This window comes from Lynx rufus, unplaced genomic scaffold, assembly GCF_022079265.1.
Source record: "Lynx rufus isolate CCGP_SWC_20201006 ecotype Redwood Valley unplaced genomic scaffold, mLynRuf1.p SCAF_8, whole genome shotgun sequence".
NCBI lineage: Eukaryota > Metazoa > Chordata > Mammalia > Carnivora > Felidae > Lynx > Lynx rufus.
In genome coordinates, this window is record NW_025814896.1 from 26,330,691 (window position 1) to 26,357,271 (window position 26,581).

Here is a 26,581-nt window from a genome sequence, read left to right on the forward strand (position 1 = left end):
TGTGACTCTTACTTGTGGGGTTGTAATAAGTTCGAGTCCTGTGTTGAGTGTGGAGATCACTTAAAAATAAAATCTTTAAAAAAAGAGAGAGAAACATTTACCAAGCACCTACTGTGTGCCAGCATCTGGGCTGGACACTAAGGATACCCAGGTGAAAGACCTGAGAGAAGGGGTATTGCGGAGACAAGGGAAAGAAAGGGAGGGGGAGTGATATATGAGGTCCTACTGTGTGCCAGGCTCTTTGCTGACGACTGGGAATCCAGAGAGAAGCAAAGTAGCCCCTGCCTTCTTGGTGGGAAAGGGCACAGAGATCTGGAAACCAGTGATTGTGTCCCAGGATAATGAGTGCTGTGATATGGGATGCTTCGGGGCTGCCGACACAGCCTTGGAAGTCAGGGATGGCTTCCTGGAGGAGGTGACCTGGAATCTTGGCATTATGGTCCAACTTATCAAGTCCCTACTATAATAGCTCTGTCATGCTGTGGCCTGGGCTCAGTTAAACATGTCCAGGGCCCGGGAACTTACAACCCAGGGGCAAATATACTTTTGCCATTTGCGATCAGCTCACTTTCCTTGGACCCATTCAAGCTCTCCCACTGCTCCGTGTCTGGCCCAGGCTGTGTCGGCTTGTGCATCAGTCTCCTGCTCCTTCTCTTGCCCCTCTAGTCCATTCTCCACCCAGCAGCCAGAGCAATCTTCTGAAACATAAATCAGAGAGCATCAGTTCCTAGCCTAAAACCCTTCAGTGGCTCCCCAGGGGCTCTTAGGACAAAGACCAGACTCCATACTGCAGCCTGCAAGGCCCAGCCAGGCCTAGTGCAGCCGACCCTCCATCCTCCCTGGGCTGCAGAAGGAGCCGTGTACGGCCAGAATCTCCACCTGCCCATGTGGCCTCTTGAGGGGGCAGGGGCGATTTTAGTATAGACGGAGCCCCCTCCAAATGCCTCTGTCAGGAGACACGTGGTGCTGGGCTGTGGGGTGGTGTTATGCCCAGTTTGGTGGTGTCATCTAGGCACATAGTCCGTTTCCAGCTCCGTGACTCAGTTTCCCCATCAGTAAAACAAGGGGGCTGCCTGGGTGATGTCCCTGATAGCCCCGTTCACAGTGCTGGGCCACTTGGGCTTTCACGAGCTCATCCCCTCAGCCCATGGCTCCCGTGATAGACTGGTTCTCGCCCGCCCCCCAGAGCTGATCTCGAGAGACTAGCAAGTTGGGGTTAGATTATGGCATGGCTTTCAATAGCTACCTCGATCCCGAGGAGACACCGAGGCCCGTAAGGTGAAATGACCCCTCTCAGCTCGCTGTGTATCAGCCACTCCTCTCTAGCCGGTTGTCAGTTACCTGCAGTAATGGCAGAGGCCCGTGCAAACTTGGGGTGCTGAATCCTAGATTCTGTTATATTTGTAATTTCGTTTAAATACACAGTGCATTCACATGATTTGAAACTTGACCGTTTTAAAAATTACGGTAAAAATTCCCTTCCTGCCCCTTTTCTTTCCCCGGTTGCCCAGTTCCCCTCTCCCAAGGCACGGCTGTGACCAGCCCGTTGTCTTTCCAGAGCCAGCTGATGCATACAGAGGCAAATGCTTATGTACAGAGCCTGTTTCTAGAGCTAGAGAGAACTGGTCCATGTCAAGAGTTTGCTCCCTGTCAGTCGTTCAGGGCTTGCCAGAGGTCACAGAGCTTGGTAGGGAGCAGAGCCTCCCCTGATCCTGTCACTGCCCGAGCACTGGGCATGCCCAAATGGGAAGATTTGGGAAGCTGGCTGGGTTGCTCCCGAAGTCCCTGCAGAGGAGGCCCAGGGTCCTACTTTCAGAGGGTGTCTCTGTAGAAGCAGTAAGTAGACACCAAGGAGAAGTTAAGGAAGTTCTAACTGGCTACCCTGAATACTTTCGGCACTGTCCACAAACTGAGGAATGAAGAGAGTCGGTGACCCCGCAGATGGGACCACAGGGCAGCTCAGCAGCGAGGGGGCCCATCATTGGGGGCGGGGTGCGGGGGGTGAGGGTGGACCCCACTTTACGGAGTGGACTGAGTGGGTGGACCCCACTTTGAGTGGTAGGCTCTGGGTTAATGGCTTCTTCACCTTTAAAGTTGACACGCATGAATGAATGTTAACCTTAACATCGTTTCCCTGAACCTTCCTCATATCCCACCAGGTAGATGCCATGAACCCCAACGTTACAGTTGAGGAAAAACATCCCAGAGCCATGGAGTCCCTTGCCTAAGACCACATGGCTAGATTTGAACTCAGGACTGCCCAAGTCCTAAGATTCCCCGCTCTGTCCTACAGCAGGGGCGGGATCAATATTACACAACCCAGATCTGGCCCCACTCTTTCCTGACTGTGTGGGCTTGGGCAGGCCGCATTCTCTCTGTGCCCCAGGACATCTGCTGTGCCTGAGGTTGGCTCTGGCCAGTCTCTTCTCAGTCCAGAGCAGATCTGCTGGGTGGGGTGAATGGAGGGGAGGGGGCAGGGCAGTTTCCCCAGGGCTGAGGACACTTTTGTGGGCAGATACCACGGCTGATGCCCTGTGAGATGGGACTGGGCCCTCAGCAGAGATTCACAGATGCACCAGTCCCTGCTTGGCTGTGTGACTTTGGGCCACTGTCTTTCCCTTTCTGAGCCTCCAGTTCACGTCTCCAGGTTCTCCAGGGGTGAGGTTTTGGGGGAGTGAAGTTTTTGGATGCACCCCAGGGAGGTGGCCAGATTCAGGCAGCACCAGAACTGAGGAGCAAGGAAGAACGGGGTTCAAGGAGACAGAGGGACAGGTAGCGGAGGGTGAGGAACCTTCTGGAGACTCTGCGAATTAATTTTACCCTTTTCCAGCAAGGATTTGATTTAAAGTTGCTGGGCAGAACCAAGCCTGGCAGAGCAGAGGGGCCTCAGGGCAGACCCCCACTCCACAAATTAATATTTGCTTCAGAAGGGGAATGAAGTTTAAAAGTTCCAGAAGCCTTGGATTTGCTGTTTCATGATCAGGGAAACGGGCACAAAGGGGGGGCAAGAGAACTCCCCAGGGCCACGGAGCTTTGCTTATCCCTTATTCCCTCAGCACTTGTTTATGGAGCACCTACTGTGTGCAGGCACTGTGCTGGACCCTGGTGGAGACCATGGCTGACCCCGTCGGCGCCCTCATGAGGGTCACCATCTACCGGGAGAGATGGCCGCTGACTAAATAGTCGCACAAGTAAACAGCATGGCCATTGTGAGAGGTGCCATGAAGGCAGTGGTGCTCACAAGGGCCCGACGTAGGCTTAGGGCGTCGGGGAGGGCTTCTCTGAGGTGCCCCAGTCATTTGCTCGGGCTGCATAGTCACATACTGCAGACTGGGGGCTCAAACAACAGAGGTTTATTTTCTCACGGTTCTGGAGGCGATGCATCGAAGGCCGCTTTGTTGGAGGTTGGTTTCTTCTGCGGTTTCCCTCCTCGGCTTGCAAGTGGCTGTCTTCTCTCTGTGTCTTTACCTGGGCCTCCCTCCCTATGTCTCTGTGTCCCAGGCTCCTCTTCTTAAAAGGACACCAGTCGTATTGGACTAGGGCCCACCCTAATAACCTCATTTAACTTAACTACTTCTTTAAAGACCCTGTCTCCATACGGTCACGTTCTGAGGTACAGGGTCAGGCCTTCAACATAGGAATTTGCAGTGGGGAGGAGTGGAGAGACACAATTCAGCACGTGAGCTGAAGCCTCAAAGTCAAATAGAAGTTAGCGTAGGGGTGCCTGAGTGGCTCAGTTGGTTTGAGTGTCAGACCCTTGATATTGGCTCAGGTCATGATCCTGGGGCCGTGGGGCCAAGCCCCGTGTCGGGCTCCATGCTGAGTACGGAGCCTGCTTAAGACTCTCTCTCTCTCAGGGCACCTGGGCGGCTCAGTCGGTTGAGCATCTGACTTCGGCTCAGGTCATGATCTCATGGTTCGTGAGTTCGAGCCTGCATCTGACAGCTCAGAGTCTGGAGCCTGCTTGGGATTCTGTGTCTACCTCTCTCTCTGCCCCTCCTCCGCGTATGTGTTGTCTCTTTTTCTCTCAAAAATAAGCATTAAAAATTTTTTGAAAAAGATTCTCTCTCTCTCCCTCTGCCCCTGCCTCCTCGCTCACTATCTCTCTCAAACAAACAAACAAAAACAAAAGAAGTTAGCTTAGTAATTGGGAAAAAAAGAGTGATTCAGGCAGAGGGTACAGTATGGGCAAAGGCCAGGTGGCAGGAGGGAGCATTTGGCCTAGATGTGGTTCAGAGAGGAGCCAGCGTGGCTAGAGTGCAGGGAGGGTGTGGAGAGATGGCGTCCTACTGCGGCTGCTTCATAACCCCCTTCTGCATCCTTTTCCAATCATTGGGTTCCTTGCTGGTGAGAGAGGAGTAACCAAATCAGCCTTGCACGGTTGGGGAGCCTGGAATGAGGTCACGTAAGCCTGAAACGTCTTGTCCGATGGCAGCCCCTAGAAGTTTGTGGGTTCGAGCCCCGTGTCAGGCTCTGTGCTGATGGTGCGGAGCCTGCTTGGGATTCTCTGTCTCTCTCTCTGCCCCTTGTGCTCTCTCTCGCTGTCTCTCAAAAATAAGTAAACATTTTTTTTAAATGAGTCGTTCCTTTTCTCTTCCCTGCCCAGACCACTCTTGTTCTTTCTTAGCCCTTCCTCATCTGCTACCCTGATTTGTGTGACCCAGCTTGAGATCCTGAGCAACAGACCCAAGAAAAGCCTTGGCAAACTTTATCATGATTTGGAGAGGCTGTCTGGGCCTCCTGGGGACCAAGGAGAAAAGGACAATTTTCTGGGGAGGTGCCTGTTTGCGTGTGCCTCACTTGTGAGCTCTATAAGACCAGGTGTGGATTCTCAGTAGAATGCCTGAGCCCCCTGTGCTATGTGGAAAGAAAAACTCCCCCTCTCCCAATACAGCATTGCCCTTCATTGCAAAATAAATAGATGTCCGGTGATAGTAGCCTCCTCTCTTGGGGGCTGTCTGCTGGGTCTCTTTGCCCACGAGTCCCTGGTTTTCATTGGCTATGTAGCTGTGGCAAGTGCCCACAAGTTTGAGCCTCAGTTTGTATATTTGTGCTTTTATTCAACACATTTAAAACATTTATATGAACAGTTTATTTTAGAACAATTTTAGATTTCTAGAAAAGGTACAGGGGCACCTGGGGTGGCTCAGTCGGTTAAGCATCTGACTCTTGGTTTTGGCTCAGGTCATGATCTCTTGGCTTCGTGGGTTCAACATCAGAGCAGAGAAATGTTGGAGGTGAGGGAGCCTCCATGTGGGTATCTAGACAGACAGCAGAACAAGTGCAAAGGCCCTGAGGCAGGAAGTGCCTGGGGAGTCGGAGAAACAGTCAGTGGGCTGATGCCCAGGGTATGGGGGCAGGTGGCAAGGACAGATCCGTGTGGAGTACAGATGGAAGGGTGGAAGCTGGGAGTAGGGTGGTGCCATGATCCAAGCGAGCCAGGTGAGAAGGGATGGCAGCCTGGCCCTGAATGGTGCCCCTGGATGGTGAGAAGTGGGCAGATTCTAGGCTTGGTTGAGGGAGGAGCCACAGGATTTGCTGGTGGAACTGGGGCTGGTGCTGAAACCTGCTGGCAGGGCTTGTGTGAGGCTAGATGTTGGTAAGGCTTGGAAAACTGTCAGGTTGGGTTTTCTTCTCCATCTCCTGTGTTCAGAGCCGCCTGGCCCAACCCATCCTCTGGCTGAGGGCCACTAATAAACCACCGGGCGTTTGTTTTCTTGTTTGTTTGTTTGTTTGTTTTAGAGTGTAACATTTTGCAAAGGTAATAGAATCTCATTTCTTAAAAAAAACAAAAACAGAAACAGTTCATCAGGTACTCATGTATAGGGAGAAAAAAAATTCTACTTCCTAGTCCTTCCTGCCTGCCAGCCACTGAGAGCTCCCCTCCCCAGGGGCAACCATTATTATTTCTTGAGTGTCCTTCCAGAGATGTGTCTGTGTGTGTGTGTGTGTGTGTGTGTGTGTGTGTGTACATACACACACACACACACACACACACACACATATATATTTGTGGGGTTTCTTTCTATTTTTACATAAAATATGTTGTACAAATATTCTGCAGGTTGCTTTTTTTTCTTAAAATGGCTTTTTTGAGATATACTTTACACACCACACAGCTCGCCCATTTAAAATATAATTCAAGGGCACCGGGTGGCTCAGTTAGTAAAGCGTCCAATTCTTGATTTCGGCTCAGGTCACGATCTCACAGTTGGTGGGATCAAGCCCCTTGTCGGGCTCTGTGCTGACGGCATGAAGCCTGCTTGGGATTCTCTCTCTCCTTTCTCTCTGCCCCTCTCTGATGCACATGTGCTCTGTCTCTCAAAATAAGTTTTAAAAAACATTAAAAAATAAAATACAATTCAGTGGATTTTGGTCTGTTCAGAGTTGTGCAACCATCACCACAATCCATTTGAGAAGCTTATCATCATCCCAGGAAGAAACTCTATACCCATCAGCAATCAATCTTCACTCCCCCGCCCCTGCTCCCCCAGTCCCGGGCAACCACTGATCTGCTTCTTTCTCTGTAGATTTGCCTTACCTGGAATTTCCTCTAAATGGAATCATACGACGTGTGGTCCTTCGTGTCTGATTTCTGTTACTTCGTATAGTTTTTCAAGGTTTGTCCATGTTGTAGCACGTATTTCATTCCCTTTCATTACCAAATAAAATTCCCTGTTATGGATATAGCACATTTGATGTATCCGTTCAACAGTCGGTTGACATGTGGGTTGTTTCTGCATTTGCGCTATTATGAATAATGCTGCTACGGATAGTCATGTCCAAGTTTTGGGGAATATGTTCTCAGTTATCTTCCACCTAGGAGTGGAACTCCTGGGTCATATGGTAACTCTATGTTTAACCTTTTGAGGAACTGCCAGACCGTTTGCACCATTTTATAATATCCTACCATTAGTGTTGTGCGTGAGGCTTCTGATTTTCCCACATCCTTGCCAACACTTACTAGTAGGTCTTTTTGATTAGAGCCATTCTAAGTGCATGTGAAATGGTATCTCATGGTGGTTTGGATTTGCATTTCCCTGTGCTTATTGGCTGTTTGTGTGTCTTCTTTAGAGAAATGTCTGTTTAGATCCTTTGACCATTAAAAAAAATTTTTTTTAATGTTTATTTAATTTTGAGAGAGACAGACACAGAGCGCAAACCAGGGAGGGACAGAGAGGGAGACACAGATTCTGAAGCAGGCTCCAGGTCTGAGCTGTCAGCACAGAGCCTGATGCGGGGCTCAAACTCACGAACGTGAGGTCATGACCTGGGCCAAAGTGGATGCTTAACCAACTGATCCACCCAGGCGCCCTCCTTTGACCATTTTTAATTGCATTATTTGTTGTTTTATTATTGAGTTATAAGACTTCTTTATATACTGTAGATAAAAATCCCTTATCAGATATAGGATTTGCAAGTATTTTCTTACATTCTGTGAGTTCTCTTTTCATTTTCATTTTCTTCTTCTTCTTCTTCTTCTTCTTTTTTATTTTTTTTTAATTTTTTTTAACGTTTATTTATTTTTGAGACAGAGAGAGACAGAGCATGAACGGGGGAGGGTCAGAGAGAGGGAGACACAGAATCTGAAACAGGCTCCAGGTTCTGAGCTGTCAGCACAGAGCCTGACGCGGGGCTCGAACTCACGGACCGCGAGATCATGACCTGAGCCAATGTCGGCCGCTTAACCGACTGAGCCACCCAGGCGCCCCTCTTCTTCTTTTTTAAAGCAAGCTCTATACCCAACATGGGGCTTGAACTCATGATCCTGAGATCAAGAGTCCCACACTCCACTGACTGAGTCAGGCAGGCACCCCTGTTTTCTTTTTCTTGGTGGTGTCCTTTGGAGCACCAAAGTTTTTTATTTTTATGAAATCCAATTTGTCTAATTTTTCTTTTTTTATTTTAAAAAATTTTTAATGTTTATTTTTGAGAGCGAGAGAGTGCATGTGCACAAGTGGGGGAGGGGCAGAGAGAAAGGGAGACACAGAATCCAAAGCAGGCTCCAGGCTCTGAGCTGTCAGCACAGAGCCCAACTCACAAGCCGTGAGATCATGACCTGAGCCAAAGTCGGATGCTTAACCGACTGAGGCACCCAGGCACCCCTGTCTAATTTTTCTTTTGTTGCTTGCTCTTCTGGTGTCATATCTAAGAAACCCTTGCTTAATCCAAGGACACAAAGATTTATCCCTACGTTTTCTTCTAGGAGCTTGATAGTTTTAACACTTACATTCTTCAGGTTGTTTTTCCATTAAACAGTAAATTTATGTACTGTCAATGCATAAGTAGGTCAGAACATAAAGAACTTCTTTATTCTTTTTTATAGCTGTGTAGTATTCGATTTTATGGGTGTACCATTATTTATTTACCTGGTCCTCTGTTAATGGACATTTAGGCTGTTTCCAATATTTTTCTCTCATAAAAAATACTTCAATGAACATCCTTGAATGTAGATGGCCATTTCATACACGTGTGAGTGTATATATCAAGGAGTAGAATTGCTGGGTCTGGGGATGATATGTTTTTTGGTCTTTAATTATTTTTAAGTTTATTTATTTATTTTGAGAGAGAGACAGAGAGAGTAATCAAGAGAGGGGCAGAGAGGAAGAGAGAGAATCCCAAGCAGGCTCTGTGCTGTCAGGGTGGAGCTTGACGTGGGGATCGAACTCACAAACTGAGATCATGACCTGAGCAGAAACCAAGAGTTGGATGCTTAATTGACTGAGCCATCCAGGTGCCCCTGTTTTTTGGTCTTTAATAGTGCCCCCCACTCCTGGTGGAAATGTCCAGAATATGAACCATTAATTAATAACCATGGTAACTGTATACTGACTGCTCACTATATAGAGGCATCTCCTCACAATGACGCTGATGGTGAGATTTAAATCTCCACTTTACAGTGACCTAAGGTCATATGGTCTCTCCAACTCCTGACCCGGCCAACTTCCCACCGTCCTATCCCCCTTGTGCCTCCGGAGTGCCTTGAGCCCCTGCCAGATGATTACTGAGAGAATGCCAACTCTGCACGTGGTCCCTGGAAGATCTCTTTCTAAAACCGCACTTACTTATGCAGAAGGCAAAGGCCATCCCATCACTAGGAAGTCTTGAGTGAGCACCTACTATATGCCTGGCACTGTCCCAGAAGTGCAGAGTGGCCTTTGCCCTCGGGCTGCGTCCCCCCTTGTAAGGAAGGCAGCTAAGGCTCAAAGACAGATTTTGGGAGACATGGTCTGACTCAGAGGTCTAGCTTTGGGTCAGGCAAATGTGGGTTCAGTCCTGATTGCATCCCATATCACTTTGGGCAACCCACTTCCCTTCTTAGTGCCTCAGTTTCCTCATCTGTAAAATGACCTTGTTCATATACCTACTGGCATATCCAGATACACTAATTATCCTTGTGGGCAAAGTGCTACAGGAAATCAAAGGCAAGACATATGGCTAGGGATCAGGGAAGTCTTCATGGGGCAGGGGGGAGTGGGTAGAAGGGCACTGAATGAAACTTGGAGGAGGGATGGCTCAGGAGCTAGGTGATGGCACTTCAAGCAGAGGAAACAGTGTGTGTCCAGGCACAGAGGCAGGACAGCCCTGGTCTGATGGGGAAGAGAGGCAGCTAGGACCGCTGGCACATTAGATTTATGCTGGGGCCGGGGTGAGGAGGAGATGTGGCTGGGGCTACATCCAGGGACCTTGAGTCCAGATGCGGGTATTGGGTCTCATGTGACCAGCAATAGGGAGCCACGAAACTGCTGGCATCCCTGCCCAACATACCCCCATCTGCAACATGGGCTGCCTCCCTGGGGCAGGATTCCCCAAACCTCATTTCTTCTTGAAAGCAGCCTGAAAGAGTGTTTAAGAATGAGAGTTCTTAAAGTCAGGCTGCTTAGGGTGGTCTCTGGCCCAGCCACTTATAAGCTGTGTGACCTTGGTCATGTCACTTAACCTCTCTGGGCTTTAGTTTCTTCAATCATAAAAGGGAGCTGTTCATACTTTCCAGGGTTACAGTGAAGAGTAAACCAGTGGGCTGGCTCAGTCGGTAGAGGATGCAACTCCTGATCTTGAGGTTGTAAGTTCGACCCCCGCATTGGGTGTAGAGATTACTTTAAAAAATTAAGGGGCGCCTGGGTGGCTCAGTTGGTTGGACTTCTGACTTCGGCCCAGGTCATGATCCCACACTTCGTGGGTTCGAGCCCGCATCAGGCTCTGTGCTGACAGCTCAGAGCCTGGAGCCTGCTTCAGATTCTGTTTCTCCCTCTCTCTCTGCCCCTCCCCTGCTTGGACTCTGTCTCTCTGTCTCCCAAAAATAAATAAATATTTAAAAAAATAAAAATCTTTAAAAAAGAGTAAATGAGTTAATATATGTAAAATGCTTAGACCAGCGCTTGATGCATAATAAGTGCTCAATAAATGTTAATTTTTACAAGAAGAAAGGCAAGGCATTAGATTACTCTGTTTCTCAGATGGGAAAATTAAGGTCTCTGTAAGTGAGCGAATGCCCAGGGTTCCTTTGGAGTGACTTGAGGATTCATTCATTCCTTTGTTCATTCAATAAATGTTTCCTGAGTGACTAGTCTGTACTGGGCTCTGGTAGATATTGGGGATCTAGTCAGCGGTAAACAAGACAGCTTCTACCCCAGAGAGCTCCTGACCTGCCGTCAGGGTGTCCTTCCTAGGCCAGAAAGGAATTAGGATCTTAATATGAAGTGTCTAGCTCCAAAATCTGGACAAACGGACAATAGGAGTCAAATGACACACTTTATCTCACCCTTCCTACAGATGAAGCAACTGAGACCCAGAGAAGGGAGACGGGAGCCAGGCCCCAGGGCCCTTGAATGCCAGTGCATGCCTTTCCCAGGTGCCCCACAGGCCCTGGGCCAGGAGGTCAGGAGCCCGGGGAGTTGTAGGATGCAGTTGGATTCTGGGTGTAGTTTAAAGGTGGAGCGAACAGGCTTTGCTGGTGGATGGAATGGGCGTGGGGCACGTGGGAGAAAGCAGGAGGAACCCAGGACGGCTCCAGGGTTTGGCCTGAGTGAGTGGGGATGGAGGAGGCTTCTGCTGGAGGAGAGCTGGTGGATGGCTGGGCAGTGGAGGGGGTGGTGGTCCAAACACTTGTTGGATGAATGGATGGATGCCTTTCCCTGGCCATCTAGAGGGGCCCTACTCAGTCGCTTTCAGATTTGGCCAGCCAGCCACATGGAGGCAGAGGAGAGCTGCAGGCTGGAGGTGTGACCTCCCCTCGAGGCTACGAGATGGACGAGGTTCAAGGACTGGGTCCTGAGGCTGCCAACATCGGGAAGTTCCGTCCAAAGTTCAGGGTTTCTCCTTCCATGAAATTTTCCAATGTTTTAGTAATAAATTCAAAATTATAATAAATCTCTACATGCCCCCCCCCCCCAATATGTCCATGGGCCTCATTTGGCCTGTGGCCTGGTTAGGACATCTGGTGTGTGGGTCTGGAGTCAGACTGCCTGGGTCTGAGTCTGGCTCTCCATTCCCAGCTTGTGTGCCCTTGGGCGAATGACTTAGCCTCTCAGAGCCTTGGCTTTCTCATCTGTAAAATGGGAACGATAATAGTACCCACCTCCTGGCCTCATAGTAAGGGCTCTATAGCTGACAATGAGGTTGAAGCACTACTCATGATGGACTTTATTGGCAATCAAGGCAGATGATGCCAAAGGGGAAAAGAGCACTGGGCTCTGGGGTGAGAGCCCATCTCTCTCTTGACAAGCTCTGTGACCTAGGACTAAGTTTTAGATCTCTCTGAGAAAGAAGTGTGTGTTTCTGGAGTTGGGCAATGGCCAAAATGCCTGTTGAGGCCTCTGAGTCCCCACCCACCACGCTCCCCGCCCCCTGCCCTCTTCCCTCTAGCCTCACCCACCCACCACCTCCCACCCCTCCAGCTTGCCACCAGAGTGATCTTTCAAAAGCACAAATCTCAGCATGGTCTTTCCCTGCCTCGAGAAAAACCATGTTGGTTTCCTGCTGCCTTTAGGAAAAAGCCCAAGAACCTTAGCCTGGCATGAGGAGGTGGGAGGCGGCCCTCATTTCTCTTCTCTCATTTCCTTCCACCAACCCCGCTTATGGACTGGCCCCGCATCCAGCTCTGTCCGCCCATCATCCATCCAAGAGTTCCTGAGTGCTGCCACTTCCTGGATCCAGCCGTTTCCCTCCCACAGTGACCGATGGCTTCTCCACGGTCTCCCGACGTTCCCTCTTACCCTTTCCTCTCTGCAGCCCATTTTCCACAAGCAGCCAGAGGGATCCTGAAAAAAATGTAGTTTGGATGGTGTCGCCTGCCTACTTAAAATCCCTCCGTGGCTGCCTGTTTCACTGTGAGTGAAGCCACAACCCCCATCCCGTCTCTCCACGCTATCCACTCGCCACCGCCTACAATGCCAGCCACCTTCCCACCTGTGGGCCTTTGCACATGCTGTTTCCCTTCCTCAATGCTTTCCACGTCACTCCTTCAGGAGGGCCTCCCTGCCCACCTGCCCACATCTCCCCCACCTGAGCTTTCCCCACAGGTGCAGATCACTTGTTCAGGAGGCCAGGCCGCAAGGGTCTGCCTGGGACTCTGCGGCCACAGAGCCTGGCACTGGTAACTGCCCTTTCTGTGGACAAAAACGCCACTCATCCTTTAAGGCCCAGCCCCAAAGTCCTTGGTGAAGCCTTCCTTCTTTAACACAGCCCCATGCCCCACCCTGTTCCCGAGGCCCCTTGGGATCATCCCCTCCCAGGCCAGCCCCTGCCGGCAGGCACTACCCCATCCTGGCTTCCCGTGAGCGTTCTTCTCTCCCTCTCTGTCTCCCACATTCAACATTATAATTATCACTGGATGGCGAGCTCCTCAAGGCCGAAGAGCGTCACAGTGAAGAGAGCTAATGTTTATCGAGCAAGCGCTGGCTCTGTGCTAAGCCCTTTCCCGCATTCTCTCCGTAAATCCTCACAACCCTGTGGGGTTGGCTCTCCTAAGAGCCCCACCTTAAAGAGAAGCCAGTGGAGACTTAGAGGGGTTCAGTCACGTGCCTACAGTCACCCAGCAAGCCTGACACCAGACCTGGAGCCTTTCATCAACGAGGGCAGTAACTTCCGTACAGGACCTTCCCTATGCCAGGCACGCTGCTGAGGCCTAGCCAGGTGCTTCGACCTCACGGTAACTTTTATGGCAACTCCACATTACAGCTGGGGAGACGGAGGCACAGAGAGGTTAAGCGACGCGCTGGAGCTCAGGGGTAGGATGTGAACCATGCTGTCTGGCTGTGGGTCACGCTGTGCTAGCCATTGTACCGTCCTCCCCCTGACCTGCCTAGGGGGTTCTCTGTATCCTGGCATCCCCAACACCTGGAATAGCAGCCAGCCCCCAGGCGGCACCAGTTAGTGAGTGTGTAATGAATGTGGGAGTAGGTAAGTGGTGGACAGGGGACCCTGCCCCAGCCGTCCCAGAGCCGCATCTGAAAGCTCAAAGATGCGGCAGCCTGTCTCCCAGGCTCAGTGCTCCCCCCATCCAGTTGTCCAGACAGCCCCGGGGAAGGACCAGATCCATAAACATGAGGCTCCACTTGGGCCCAGGAGGGGCTCTGGGCACTGTACAAGTCCTCAATATTATTGCTTTATTGTCATTTAAATGGAGCCTGCCTTAAACAGGCCACCCAGTTCTAGCCACCAGCGCTGGACAAAACCCCCATTGAAAAGCCAATTACAATCACTCCATCTAAATTGTCATGGATTTGTATAGAAAATTACATCTCCATTTAGTCCTGAAGCGACGTCCTGGGCACGGACAGAGGGGAGGCTGGCCCATTTACCCTGCCGGCTCAGCGCGGGTGCCGCGGGCAGAGAGAAAGCCCAAGCTGCTGGGTCTCGGCCGGCCTGGGGAACAAAGGCCAGTTTGTGGGGGCCTGGAGAGAAGCTGGGCCTCTCAGGACGGCTCAGATTCCAGGCCTGGGCCGATGGACCCTGCACCGCCAGCTGGTCTCCCCTGCTGGCGGCCGTGGCCAGACGAGCTCCTGACAGCCGGCTTCAGGCGGCCCGTCAGCCCTGCCACCATCCAAGGCAGCTAGAGCTTGGCTCATGTCCACACGGCCATGAAATGAAGGAGGTTTAGCTTAGGGAGCACTGGACCGGGATCCTGAGATCTTGGTTTCGTTCATTCATTCATTCATTCATTCACAGGTTATGAAGTGCCTGCTGGCGGTGTGAGAAGTACAGTATCAGAAAAGTGAGCTCTAGCTTGAGTAGCCTCGGTTTGATTCCAGGCTCTGCCCTCTGTAGCTGTGAAGAGAAGGCTACTTGGATTATTCATTTAGTTCTGAAGTTGGGGGCACCTACCGTGTGCCAGAGGACAGGACAAAATGGTCCTTGCTCTTGGCCCTTAATGTCCAGTGGGGTGGGGGGGGTTACTGTTTCACAAATGATAAGTGTTCTGAGGGAAGCGAACAGGGGCTGACGTGGGCTTTTGGGAGTTGCTGTGTAAGTAGGCAGTTCAGAAGGAGCTGGTCATGCCAAGACCCGTGGCAAGGGCATTCCAGGCAGAGGCAACAGTGTGTGCGGGTGGGGGTGGGCATGTGGGTGGGTAGCGGGGGCAGGCTGGAGCAGCAAAGTGAGAGTGTGGCAGGGGACAGGGCCGGTGGGGGCACCCTGAGGACTCTGGGCCTCTCCCCTGAGCCTCAGTTTCCTCATCTGTGAAAACGGGGACAGTGACCTTAGCTGCCGGGGCTGGAGCCAGGACTCAGGAGGTAACGTACGTGGGATCTCAGCATGGTGCTTGGGTACAGGATGCTCCGGGCTAACTAAGATAGCCTAACGTAGATGGTGCCATGTCTGAGGGTACAGCCCCACTCCTCCTGGTCACTTGGGGCGATAGCCCAGGGCCGTGGCATGCGTTAGCTCAGTAACCCTCCCAACAGCCCTGTGGGGTAGGGCTCTTTTCCTTCTTGCACAGATAAGGCAACTGAGGCAGCACCACAGGTCACCTAATTATCTGTTGCCATTTCAATAATTCTTACTATGGGCACAGAGCAGATCCTTAAAGAGTATTTGTTGAATCAATGAGCGCATCTGGAAGCGGGGTGCTGGGCAAGTGTGGGGAGCCCCATGGGAGATTCCTATCTGTGTGCATGTGTGTGAGTGGCTCTGAGACTGGGTATAGCTGTGTGGAATTCTCTCCAGTGACCAGGTGCGAGTCTATATCTGACGGTGTCACACACATGTCTCCTGGAGCCCTTCCCCAAATGCCCATGGCTGTGGGGACTCTGTCAAAGTGACTGGGTGTGTGTGTGGCTGTGTCAGCCTGTATATCACATGTGCCTACACATGTCTGTCTGGGTCCAAAGGGGCACTTGGCACCCTTCCAGGGATGGCTGGCAGGATAGGCGGCTCCTGTGGGGCAGGGCAGGACGGGCAGGTTTAGGGTTCAGAGGTGAAGAGGGCAGAGTCCTCATCCTCCCCAGCCCATCCCCACCAGGCAGACAGGCAAATGGAAAAAATGTTCACACCCGGGGCGGGCAGGCGGATGGCTGCCCCACCAAGGACTGCTCTGTGCACAGAAAACAAGTTCTTCTGGTATCAGCTCAAGTTTGGCAGGAAGTGGCTTTTGGGTGGCAGGAAGCTGGATTCAGCTCATATCAGCCCCGGCCGAGGGGCAGGAGAGCACTTATCTGGGGTTAAACAGAGTTACTGAGAAGCAGGGCCCCAACGCCCTGTACCCGATAGAGCTGAGGGCACAGCCCACCCCTCCTGGTCATTTGGGATGACACATGGGGAGGGGAGGCCTCATAAAGAAGAGTTGCCACCTGTCAAGTGCCCGTTGCACCCCAGATTCCAGACAGAGCTCATCATCCACCTCCCATGAACCCCATTTAGCAGATGTGCAGACTGAGACTCTAAGAGGCAGTGACGTGTCTGAGGTGACTAAGACAAGTGAGGAGAAAGGGAGGAGAGAGACTGCGAGAATTTTATAACTATCTAGAGACAAGAGAAAAACCAGGATAGAGGGCAAAGAGGAGAGGGGAGATGGGGACAGGACAGAGAAATTGGTTGGATGAATGCAGAGAGCCATGACTTGAGGCCAGTGGGAAGACTTCTGGGGTGCCTGCCCACTGTGTGCCAGGCCCCCCCCCCCCAGGAACATCCCAACTGACCTTGAGATCCTGAACCCATTTCTCGGATAAGGGGAGTGAGACCCACAGAGCCTTGCTGGCTGAGCCACACCTGGAATCTAGGTCTGATTCCAAAGCCCGTGTTCCTTCAGGCCATGCCCCTATGCCCAACTTCCCGGGAAGGGAAGTGGCTATACTAAAAGGGATGCGCAATCTCACTACCTATTCACCTGGGTACACTGTTGAGGAGCTCACCAGTGGAGAGCCAGGGTTCAAACCTGCACAAAGTGGATGCAGAACTCATGTGCTTAACCGTGTGCCAAGCACTATGCCAGAGCAGGCAGAGAAAGCCACAGCTCTGCCCTCAGGCTGGGACCCAGAGGGTCCAGTCGCTGAAGCCCCAAAGCTATACCTGGTGAGAAACTGAATCTCCCAACTCCCAGCCCTGGACACTCTTGTACCCCTCCACTCAGCCCCAACTGGAGCCCCTAGGGAGTGGGCCACTGGTCCTTCTGTTCTCATCCCAAAAGCAGCACCCAAGCTGTTCCCTGGCTAGGATGCTGATTTGAAGCTCAGTTTGTATGTCGTTTGCACATTACTCAGTGCATGTCAGGAGGTACGAACATCTCCCTTTCCCAGAGAGAGCTGCTGCCCCCCCCCTTGCCCTCCTCCAGACAGCAAAAATGCCAGCCGGCTAGACAGGGAGCTGCGCCCTGGCCTCTGACAGCACCCGCCTGCTGCCGCCTCCCCCATTCCCTCCTGGAGCCAAATTTAGGCAGCTCCGCTACTGAGAGATGGGGAGAGCGGAGGCAGGAAACGGTGAGGTTGGAGGCAGCCCTGCCTTGGCCTGCATAGGGTGGGGCGGCCTCAGGGGTACCCCTGTCCCTAACGCCCTTGGCCCAGCCTCCCCCAACCCCTCCTCCCCCAGGAATGCGGGCCAGGTTGGGGAACACAGGGTTCTCAGCTGCAGCCCAGGGTGCTGGCTACTCTGGCCTTGAGGGAGGAGGGAGAGATGGAGGGAGGGAGGAGGTCATGGCCGGGGCAGTGGGGAAGGGATCAGATAGCCTCCTCCAGCCCCAGACACCGGCTGCCACTGGGGACAGGAGCCTGCTCTGCTTCTCAGCACTTCCTGCCCCTCCTTGATGTGCCCACCACAGACCTGATTGTGGGGTAGGAGGCAGGAGGTACAGCTGGGCCTTTGGGGACTGAACTCCCCCCAAAGTCTCCACCAGGATGTCTCCTCCTCGGGCTAGACTTCGGCCTTGGTGGTCTTGGTTTTCCTACCTGGGAAACGGAGAGGCTGGCCTAGAATGATTTCCCAGTGTCTACCTACAGCGACAGCAACGGCTCCTGGGAGGCCTGATAGAAATTAGGGATGTGGCAGTAGCTTTAGGCCTAGGAACTTCTTAGATTTCTCAGGTATGGCTATGTAAGAGACAGCTCCTCACTGATGTGGGATGTGGGTGGGCTGAACAGTGAAAGACCTGGGTTGCATTCCAGCCACCAGGAACCTGGGGGTGCAGTTAATAGTGCCCAGTAGCTGGGAGCATGGATCCTGGCGTCCGACTGCCTGGGTTTGAATCCCAGCTCCACCACTCTGCTCATCCTGACCGGGGGCATGCCAGTCGCCTCAGCTTTCTGTGCCTCAGTTTCCTCACCTCTGCGATGAGAGTAATAAACCTCCCAGAGCTGCTGGGAAAGTGAAATGAGGCAGTGAATATCTGGCACACATTAAGTGCACCACGATGCCAGCTACCAGTGTGACTGTTTTGTCTCCTTGAGGCCCCCGAAAGCTATAACGGATGTGGAGGCGATGGGGAGGCGCTGTAGCTTGGTGGTTAAATGGGCATCGGGATGGGGGTTCAATTCTGCGTGACCCCGGGTAAATGGCCACACCCCGCTGCGCCTTGGGCGGGGAACAGCACAGGCTCCTACCGCACAGGGTCTGTGAGGATTACACAGATCAGGCTTGGCACAGCGCCTGGCACATAGCGGGCGCTCCCTGAAGGAGAGCTGGCCAGATCGAATGGTACCAGCCCGCACAAAGGACAGGTGGGCAGCGTCCCGGGGATGGTTAGCGGGGGCGCGGGGGAGGGAGCGGGCGCAGGGCAGGTGCGCTGGGAGTGGGGAGGCGGGGCTGGGAGAGGGGGGAACGCGAGGGCGGGCTGGCGGGCGCGCGGGCGCGCAGCAGGTGCGTGTGGAGTGGGCGGGGCCCCGCGCGGGCGGGGTCTCCAGGTGAGCGGACGCGCGCCTGGAGGCTGGCGACGGGGGGGGAGGCGCGTCACCCTGGCCCACAGCCCGAAAGCGTCCCTGTGTCTTTAACGCCCTCCTCCCCGCGTCCCCCCCCCCGCCCCCTTTGTGCGCCCCCCCCCCCCAGCCGGGCTGCAGCCGCGGAGCCGTCCCCCCTGCACTGACAGCTGGTATCTAATTACTGTGTGAGAATGGAAAGTCAGGCTGTCCCAGCTCCGGGGAGAGGGGATTAACGTCTCCTGCAGAATACACTTCCTCTGGTGGGTTGCCATGGTTACTCTCATTACCTGCCTGCCCGCGAGGAGCCCGCGCGAGCCGCTCCAGCAGGCCCTCCGAACCCGGGCCCGGCGCGCGCGCACCTCCCCGCCCCTCCCCGCTTCTCCCCGCCCCTCCCCGCCGAGGCGCACGCGCGTGCGCCGTGGGGGGAAGCGAGAGCGGCCTCGCCCCCGCCCTGCGCCCCGCGCCCCGCCCCCCGCCCGAGCAGCTGTCAGCGGCGCGCGCGGCCCGGCCGGCCCCTGCGCGCGCTGTCAACAGTCATTAGCGCGCGGGCCCTCCCCTCCCCCTCGAGCTCCCCCTTACCCCCCACCCCAGCGCAGGGTGGGGCCCGCACCTGGGGCCTCCGCTCGTTAGCGCGCCAGGCCGCCCGCCGCGGCCCCGGAGGGACCCGCCCGCAGGGCCTGCTTGGCTCAGAGCCGCCCCCTTCCGCCTAGAAGCCCCCCCTCAGCGACCCCATTCCCGGTCCTTGGCCGCGGCGCCCGAGGGAGGCGGGTCCCCAGAGTCCTGGAACGCACCCTTTCGGAGTGGTCGCGACAGCGGTCATTTATGGGGGTCTCGCCCAGGGTAGGCGCTATTTGTACGCCACTCGCGTTCCAACAGCCGTCCTGTCACATTGTATCACCTCGACACAGGAGGAAACTGAGGCCCAGGCAGGCCAATTCTTTGGCCAGGGTCAGGGCTGGATTGTCTTCAGGCCTGTGACCTCACCCCTAGGGCACTGGGGCCTCAAGGGCACCCCCAGCCCAGAATCCCGGAGTCAGGCCCGGACCCCCACCCCCCATTCCCCTCCTCCTGCCCCACAGTGCCCTTGGCTGCTCTTTCCCTCCGTCCCTTAACCTGGGGTCATTGCTCCTTCCTGCCAAAAGGGGGACCCTTTGACTCTTTTCCCTTCCCACCCTTTCTCCCTCATCCTTTCCAGACATCCCAGAGCTAACCAAAAAAAAAAAAAAAAGAAAGGAAAGGATAAAGAAAAGAAAAAGAAATATTCAGAACTGCTTGAAGGATATGGCATCCCTCAAAGGTAGCGCTGTCGTTCGGGGGGCTGATCCCAGGCACCTTTCTGTGGCCTGGGGTGTGCATTTTGGTCCCCGGAGTGATTTGAAAGAAGATGGAGGTTCAGCGAAGCAGAAAGGAGGTCTTGGAAATATGTGAGGCCTGTTCCAGATGGCAGGTGCGCCGCCGTGGCGGCCCGCACTAGCAGTTGGAAATTGTGCAAAGGGGTGGAGAGGAGGCAGGTGCTACACTGAGTCCTCAGCGCCTTGTTTACGTATTTATTTATTTATCAGGGGTGTGGTCTCCTCCCTCACCATCCAGGTCTCCAGAGCTCATTGCAACTGTGGGTCCTAAAATTCTGGTGCATCTTTGTGTTAGAGGGTTGGTGTTTTGTTTGGTTTTGGTTTTGGTTTCCAGCCCACAGTAGGTAGTATTTATAACTGAGAGATATTCAAATGCCGTCCTTGTTCCATTTAGGCAATGCCCTCCCCTCGATCACCTGAATGCCTAGCTTTACTAACGATGACTGGCTTCTCGTGGGGTTCTGTTGAGAAAATTTCTGGCTCTCTGGGTGCGGGTCTTCATTCCAGTTTTCTTCTTTTCAGCCTCTCAGTTTAGGGTGGCTTATAAATTTCCCGTCCACCTCTTTCCTTTGCCTCTGAGAACCCTTTGCAGGAGGCTGACTCTTCCCCCTCGGGTCTTCTTTCGGCCTTGCCAGGAGCCGGAAGGAGACTTTGTAGGAACCCTCCTCCCCACCCCGTCCCCAAACTGCTACCCCCACTTGCAAAACCTCAGCCCTTCCTGAATTTACTAAAGTATGGTTTGGGGGACAGGAGGAACAGCCCCAGTTCCAGAAGTTGAAAGTAGCATGCAGCTGATATTTGCAGGAACTTTGGCTGTAATGGCAGCCACTTAGCCGGCTGGCCGAGATAGGACGGCACAGCATCCTCACACTTGCCTGTGCAATCAACCCCCTGAAGTCCTGCAGTCCCACATAAGTGGTAGCCAGAGGTGTCTCCCCCGGGGTGGGTTCTTCTGCTGACTGACTTTCTCCTCTGATGGCGATCTTGTTGATTTGTACGCTTTGTCAAGAGCCGGTCCTGAAATGCACCAAAAGGCCACATCCTAAGGACTTTCTATGTGGTTTCTTCCTCTGCTGTAGGAACCCAGTTGAGACATGTCGGTGCTATTTAGCCACATCCCCTCAGCCATGGCCTCCTCATTGCTGGGAGGCACACGCTGCTCTTATTGTGGTGATGCACTAGCCAGCACCCTCATGACCGGAAACAGTGAGCCCATCTCGATAGGTGTGCGACTTATTACCAGCGAGTGACTTCGAAGTTCCAGTGGAGATGACAGACCTGAAATCCATCAGCCGTTGGATGGGGGTCTATTTAATTGGCTTGCTGGGAAGACAGGCAAGGCTCAGGCAGATTCGGCAGCTCACCTGAGAGAGGCCACCCTGGCCAGGGACCTAATGGCCTGGCAAGATATGCTCGTCTCTTCTGGGTAGGTGTGCAGTCCTGGTGTCACAATCCTCCTGGTCCTGAGCATTCAGATCAGTTGAGGAAACTGAGGAAGCCAGAAAAGACCTGTCAAGGGGTGACCCACTGAAGTGTTAATTACTTTTGCCAGGGAGGACTTAAAAATCTGATATCAGGACGCTGGGCACTCCTGCCCTTTCTACTCATAATTTGCATGAAGTCTCTGGACAGGTGTTTTGAATTTATACCAACGTTGCCCAGGAAGATTCTTTTGTTCTCACCATCAGGAAAACTGGCCTTCAGTGAAGGAGAAGAAAAGAATATTAGGCCTAGAAGCACAGAGCAAGCATATATTGAATGAGCCAATACCAGTTTCCCTGTCCGAATCATGGAGACATTCTAATCAGCAATCCTCAAAATCCGTTGTGCGTCAGAATCATCAGGGAAGCCCTGTTAAAACCCCCAGAAAGTGAGATTTGGTGGGTCTGAGGTGGGGCCGGAGAATTTGCATTTCTATCAAGTCGCCAGGTGATGCGAACTCAAACAGTCTGGGGACCACCCTTTGGGGCCACTGCTGTAAATATTCTTGAAACACGAGCAGTATATAAACAGACGAGCAGTATATAAACAGACGTTTGGTGATTTCCTCCATAATTCGCAACCTGGCCTTTAGTTTAGAATCCACATGGACTGCTTTAAAGGAAGATGGTGATGTCCAAGAAAGGTCGTAGCTCTGTGAAATCTTTAAAACTATTGCCATGCCTGTTTTTGTTGGCCTGGGTCTGACGGGCTGTTTTGGAGTTGGCTGGTTCGAAAGGATGTAGTATGTTGCCATGGCAATACTCTTCCCCAAGCAGGAAGGCCCCAGAGGTTGGTCCTGCGCAACTGACCGTGTATTTCTCATGGCTTTTCCCTTGAGGTGCTTCAGGGTTCCGTTCCATCACTCCTGGCTGGCGGTCCCAGGAAGCCGGGGTGAGTCAGGAGGCTCTGGGCCCCCTCTTCATTCAGCCTGTAAATGAAGTGAGCTTTGTCAAGCCAAGGCCCAGCTTGCTTAGGGCCATGGATCAGATTAAGCTAATTTGGGTACAAAGCAGAAGTGGTTGGCAGGGGCATCCCAAGGCTATGGGGAAGGTGCTTTCTGCTCCTTTAATTACCAGCTCTTGCCTTATAGCACTGTGTCTGGATTCTCAGCTAAGGAAGGCATGCCTCTCCTGCAGCACTTAGCATGAAGGTTATTACCTCTATGGATGCAGGGCATGGCAGAGATGTCTCGCACGTGACTGCCGTGGGATCCCTTTGTTCTCTTCCCAGGGTTCTCCTTGAAGGACAGACAGATATCCTGGTGTTCTTCCCTTAGGGTGTAGCACACATGGTGTCCAGGTGGCCACAGCTCACCAGAGGACAGTTCAAGGTGGGGCTCTGCAGACCTTGTGTGGTTTGAATTTGGGTTGCTTACAAGCCCTTTCCTTTCCTGTGTACATCTCTGCAGTTGAGAGAGACCAGTTATAGGACCCAGGTTTGAACATCGGGGGATATCACAATAGATCTTTAAAGCGGGAGCTACTAAAAATGATCCCTGAAGAGTTTCTTTGGGACAATTTTGTAGTCACATTGGACCAGGTACCCAAGCTGTTGGGTACTCGTGTCTGCCTTAGAATGGGGGTGAAAGGCTGGGACAGAGATGGGCCAGGCACTGGGCAGTGAGGTTTGCTGTTTAATCTGGGTTGGTTAGTTACACCTTGACTTTCAGAAAATTTATTTTAAGTTTGTGTGACAGCCTTAGCATATTACTTAGGAATTGCATAGGACTATGCATCTCCTCTGATGGTGGGTATTGCCTTGGGGGACCCGTGCTGTAACCTGAATGGATCAGAGGGACAGGACATAAGAGCAAATTCCTAAACACAAAATGTCCAAATTCAGTGGGTCCAGAGGGAAGAGATGAACATTTACAAGCCTATATGTGCCAGACGTCTGACATACACTCTTAGCCTAATCTTTGGAACAGCCAACAAGGACTTTGTAGGCCCATTTTACAGGTGAGGAAACCGAGTTTCAGGAGGTCAAGAAGTGGGGTGCCTGACTGGCTCAGTTGGTGGAGCATGCAACTCTTGATCTCAGGGTTGTGAGTTCAAGCCCCACATTGGGTGTAGAGATTACTTAAAATTAAAAAAAAAAAAGAAAAAAAAAGGTCAAGAAGGAACTGCCCAAGGTCACCAAGCTGGTTAGGGGACACTTTCCATTTCACTTACCTGAAATACTGTCTTTCATCAGATTATTTTCTTTCTACATTCCTTCCCACCAAATTTTATCTCCATTTTCCAGAGGTGTCTACATTCTTGCTTGAAATGGTTTTACAAGCAGAGAGGTCTATTCACTTTTAAGCAGCTAAGCCCCTCATTATGCCTCTAGATTCAGATTATCAAAATGTTGTGGAACTACCCACCTCATTATATTTTTTTAATATACTTTTTTTTATTAAAGCTTAGCAGACATATAGAAAAGTACACAGATTGTAAAGTTTAGATTAATGGCTCTTTACAAACCGAACACACCTGTAAAACTACCACCTAGCTCAAGAAATAGAAACCCAGTTATATTTTTATTCTTATGATCCTTTTGTTAGTTTTTGCCAACATGAACCTCTGGTTAGAAGGATATTATTACTGGACTGTCATAATATTTGTCTCATCCAACTCTGTCACAACAGTATTTGAAGATCCCCAAAATGCTGGGTAGTTACAAGTCAGCTAATGATCAAGTTTGTCACTGATGAGCCCCATTTACAGATGGCCCAGGACGTCAGAGGGGACTTCAGATACCCCCAGGAAAGAGGTAACGGTAACTCCTGAGAGAGTTTAAGAAAAGAAGAGTCATGGAATTTTACAGCTCAGCTCATAAGTGAAGCTCAGGGAGGCTGAAGAGTTTGCCCACAATCTCACAGCAAGGAAGCAGGACCAGCAGGCAGCTCCTCCTACACACACACACACACACACACACACACACACACACACCACACACCAGATGCATGCTATCTGAGAAGTCCCCATTGAAATGGATCCTGACTAGGAAGGAAGCCATTGGCAAGAGGAACTGTACAGGGCCAATAGGGTCACCACCCAGGGTCACCACCCACGGATGCTGCCCACTGGCTGTAGGATTTGGCACCCTCCACTCCAGATGCCCATCTGCTCTCAAGTGGGCCACTGGCAAAGGGACAGCCCTATTTGCCCATCATGGCATATTGGGAAAGTTGCTGGACAAAACCAAGCCCCGTCTGTGGCCAGAATGTTCTGTGAGCAAGTGTCCCATTTAGCACCGCCTCTGTTTTCCTTGGACTGCAAAGACCGAGGTCTTAAACCAGCTCTGCCACTTACCAGGCACCATACCACAGGCAGGTCCTGACCCCAACAACCTCCCAGGCTTGTCACAATGTTCAGCCCTATCATAGCTAGGGGAAACTTTGCAAACGACAAAGCCCTTCTTAATTATAGTATTTGTGCAGCAGTTCCTATGGGCTGGGCTTGCTGCTAAGTGTTCCACACGCATCTCAGTTCTTCCTCTCTGTAGCTCATAGGAAAGGTGCTTCTGTTATCCCCATTTTCTAGATAAAGGAGCTGAGGATTAGAGAAGCAAAATAACTGCTGAGGGTCATACAGCCACTTCGATGATGGGCCGCAAACTGAGGAAGCGTATGTCTCAACTACCCTGCCTGGCTGCTGCTTATAGTCAGTCAGGCGTTCGGTTATTTACTGAGCCTAGTATGTGTCCGGCATTGTTCTAGGTGCTAGGGAGACAGGCAAGAGCCAAGAGATGAAGTGCACATCCTCATAGAGCTGATGTTCTTGAGCCGTGAGCAAGATCCTTTAGGAAAGAATTCTCTGGGAGATTTGTGTTTTGGACACTTTTAGAGAATATCCTATCTCCTTTTCCCCCATCTTCCCCCTACACACACACACACACACACACACACACACACACACACACATATACACACATACACACACACCTGGTTGCTCTTAATCTGTGAAGCTCCCCAGAGCTCTCCAGGTCTCCCCATAGGGAGATGATGGCTAGGAGCCGGGTGTCCCCGAGCATGTGTGTATCCTGTGCCCTATGAATAAAGACCTCACTCTGCAGTCTGCTCCCTTATGGACCCGGCCACACACCACCCCCCCCCACCCCCAGCCTCATGCCCTGCAGTTTCCTGGTTCCCTCCCATCCCTGCTGGTGGGAGACAGCAGGTGTCTGCCCAGCAGCAGGACCCCCTTCTCAATCCTGGCACACCTTTTCAGGACCAGCTGACAGCACCCCTGCCAGCCTTGTAAGAGGCTCAGGGGCCCACGGCCACCTTGCTCATGAGGCCCCGCCACCTCCACGTGGCCTTGTGTCTGTTATTCTCTGTATCTCCACACACAAAGAGCCTGGGTCTGCTGCCGGCGCTCAGCTGCTGGAGTGGGGAGGGCCGGCAGCGGTGAAAAGCTTTTCAGAAAGGCCAGGGTGGAGGCAGGAGTCACCCAGGTGATCCGAGCCATTCCCCTGGGACCCCAGCCCAGGACCACAGTGAAAGGTTACTGCTAATTGGCGAGCTCCTGATGGGGCTGCATCTATTTAGCACCCCCCCCTCCCCAGAGACTTCCAGGATGGTCTTGGCACAGCATGTGATTCGAGAGCTCCCCGCCTGAGTCTGGCACAATCTGTCTGAAATTGTGAACATGGAGCCTCTTGGTTTTTTAATTTGTATTTTCGTTGTTGTCGTTCTCTTCCCATTGTTTCTGGTAGATTTGGTAGCAGCAGCCGCCCTGACTCTGGTGCCCCTGTCTCTGGGGCCCTTTCGGCAGGCTCCTTCCACCCCCAACCCTCCAGACCTACCTCTGGAGGCCTTGCGGGTCAGGGAGCAGCGCCGTCCCTGCCCCCGACCCATTGCCAGGCCTCAGGGCCCAGCTCTCACCCTGCCATCATCCCTGACACTAACACAGCTTGTCCACCCTGTCGCAGGGGGCAGATGGCCTGTCGGAGCCGGAGGGCATCTCTCTGAAGCGGGTCGCTGTGGTGGAAGATTTCTTTGACATCATCTACTCGATGCATGTGGAGAGCTCAGCGGAGCCAGGCAAAGCCCCCAAGCACGCTGGGCAGAAGAAAACCTACCGAGCGGTGAGATTTCTGTCTCTGGGCCTCTGTGGGCAGCCCCAGGCCTTGGCAGGAGGCCATGGGCTCCGCACATGTTGGGCGGGGGCGGGGCAGGGAGCTGAGGCGTGATGAAACGGCCTTTGGGGACCCAGGGGGGCACAGGGCAAGGGCATGGCAGCCAGAGATGGCTCAAGGGGGGCGAGGGGGCGGGTTCTGTGGTCTGAGCACAAAGGAGAGGCAGGTTGAAGGGAGTGAGGGAGGGAAGGAGAGGGACGAGGGCAGGAGCAAAGCCCTCTTCCTGGTTTCTGCTTCACTCATTCCCCTCCCCACCTCCCACCCCAGCCCCTTGCAGCC

General features: G+C 52.7%; 1 protein-coding gene across 3 annotated transcripts in view; it reads left to right on the top strand.

The window, feature by feature from the left end:
• NOL4L (nucleolar protein 4 like) overlaps nt 1–26,581 on the top strand; it is a 127,666-nt gene that overhangs the window by 23,425 nt on the left and 77,660 nt on the right. For 2 of the 3 annotated variants that reach the window (XR_006960275.1, XM_047069127.1), the window contains exon 2: nt 26,096–26,251. Coding sequence is in view for 2 of the 3 variants with exons in the window: in XM_047069127.1 (XP_046925083.1) it covers nt 26,096–26,251 (156 nt within the window). In the remaining variant the exon portion in view is untranslated. Of the gene's footprint in view, nt 1–17,787; nt 18,147–26,095; nt 26,252–26,581 lie in introns of those variants that run through there. The other variant, XM_047069128.1, reaches the window with a different exon arrangement.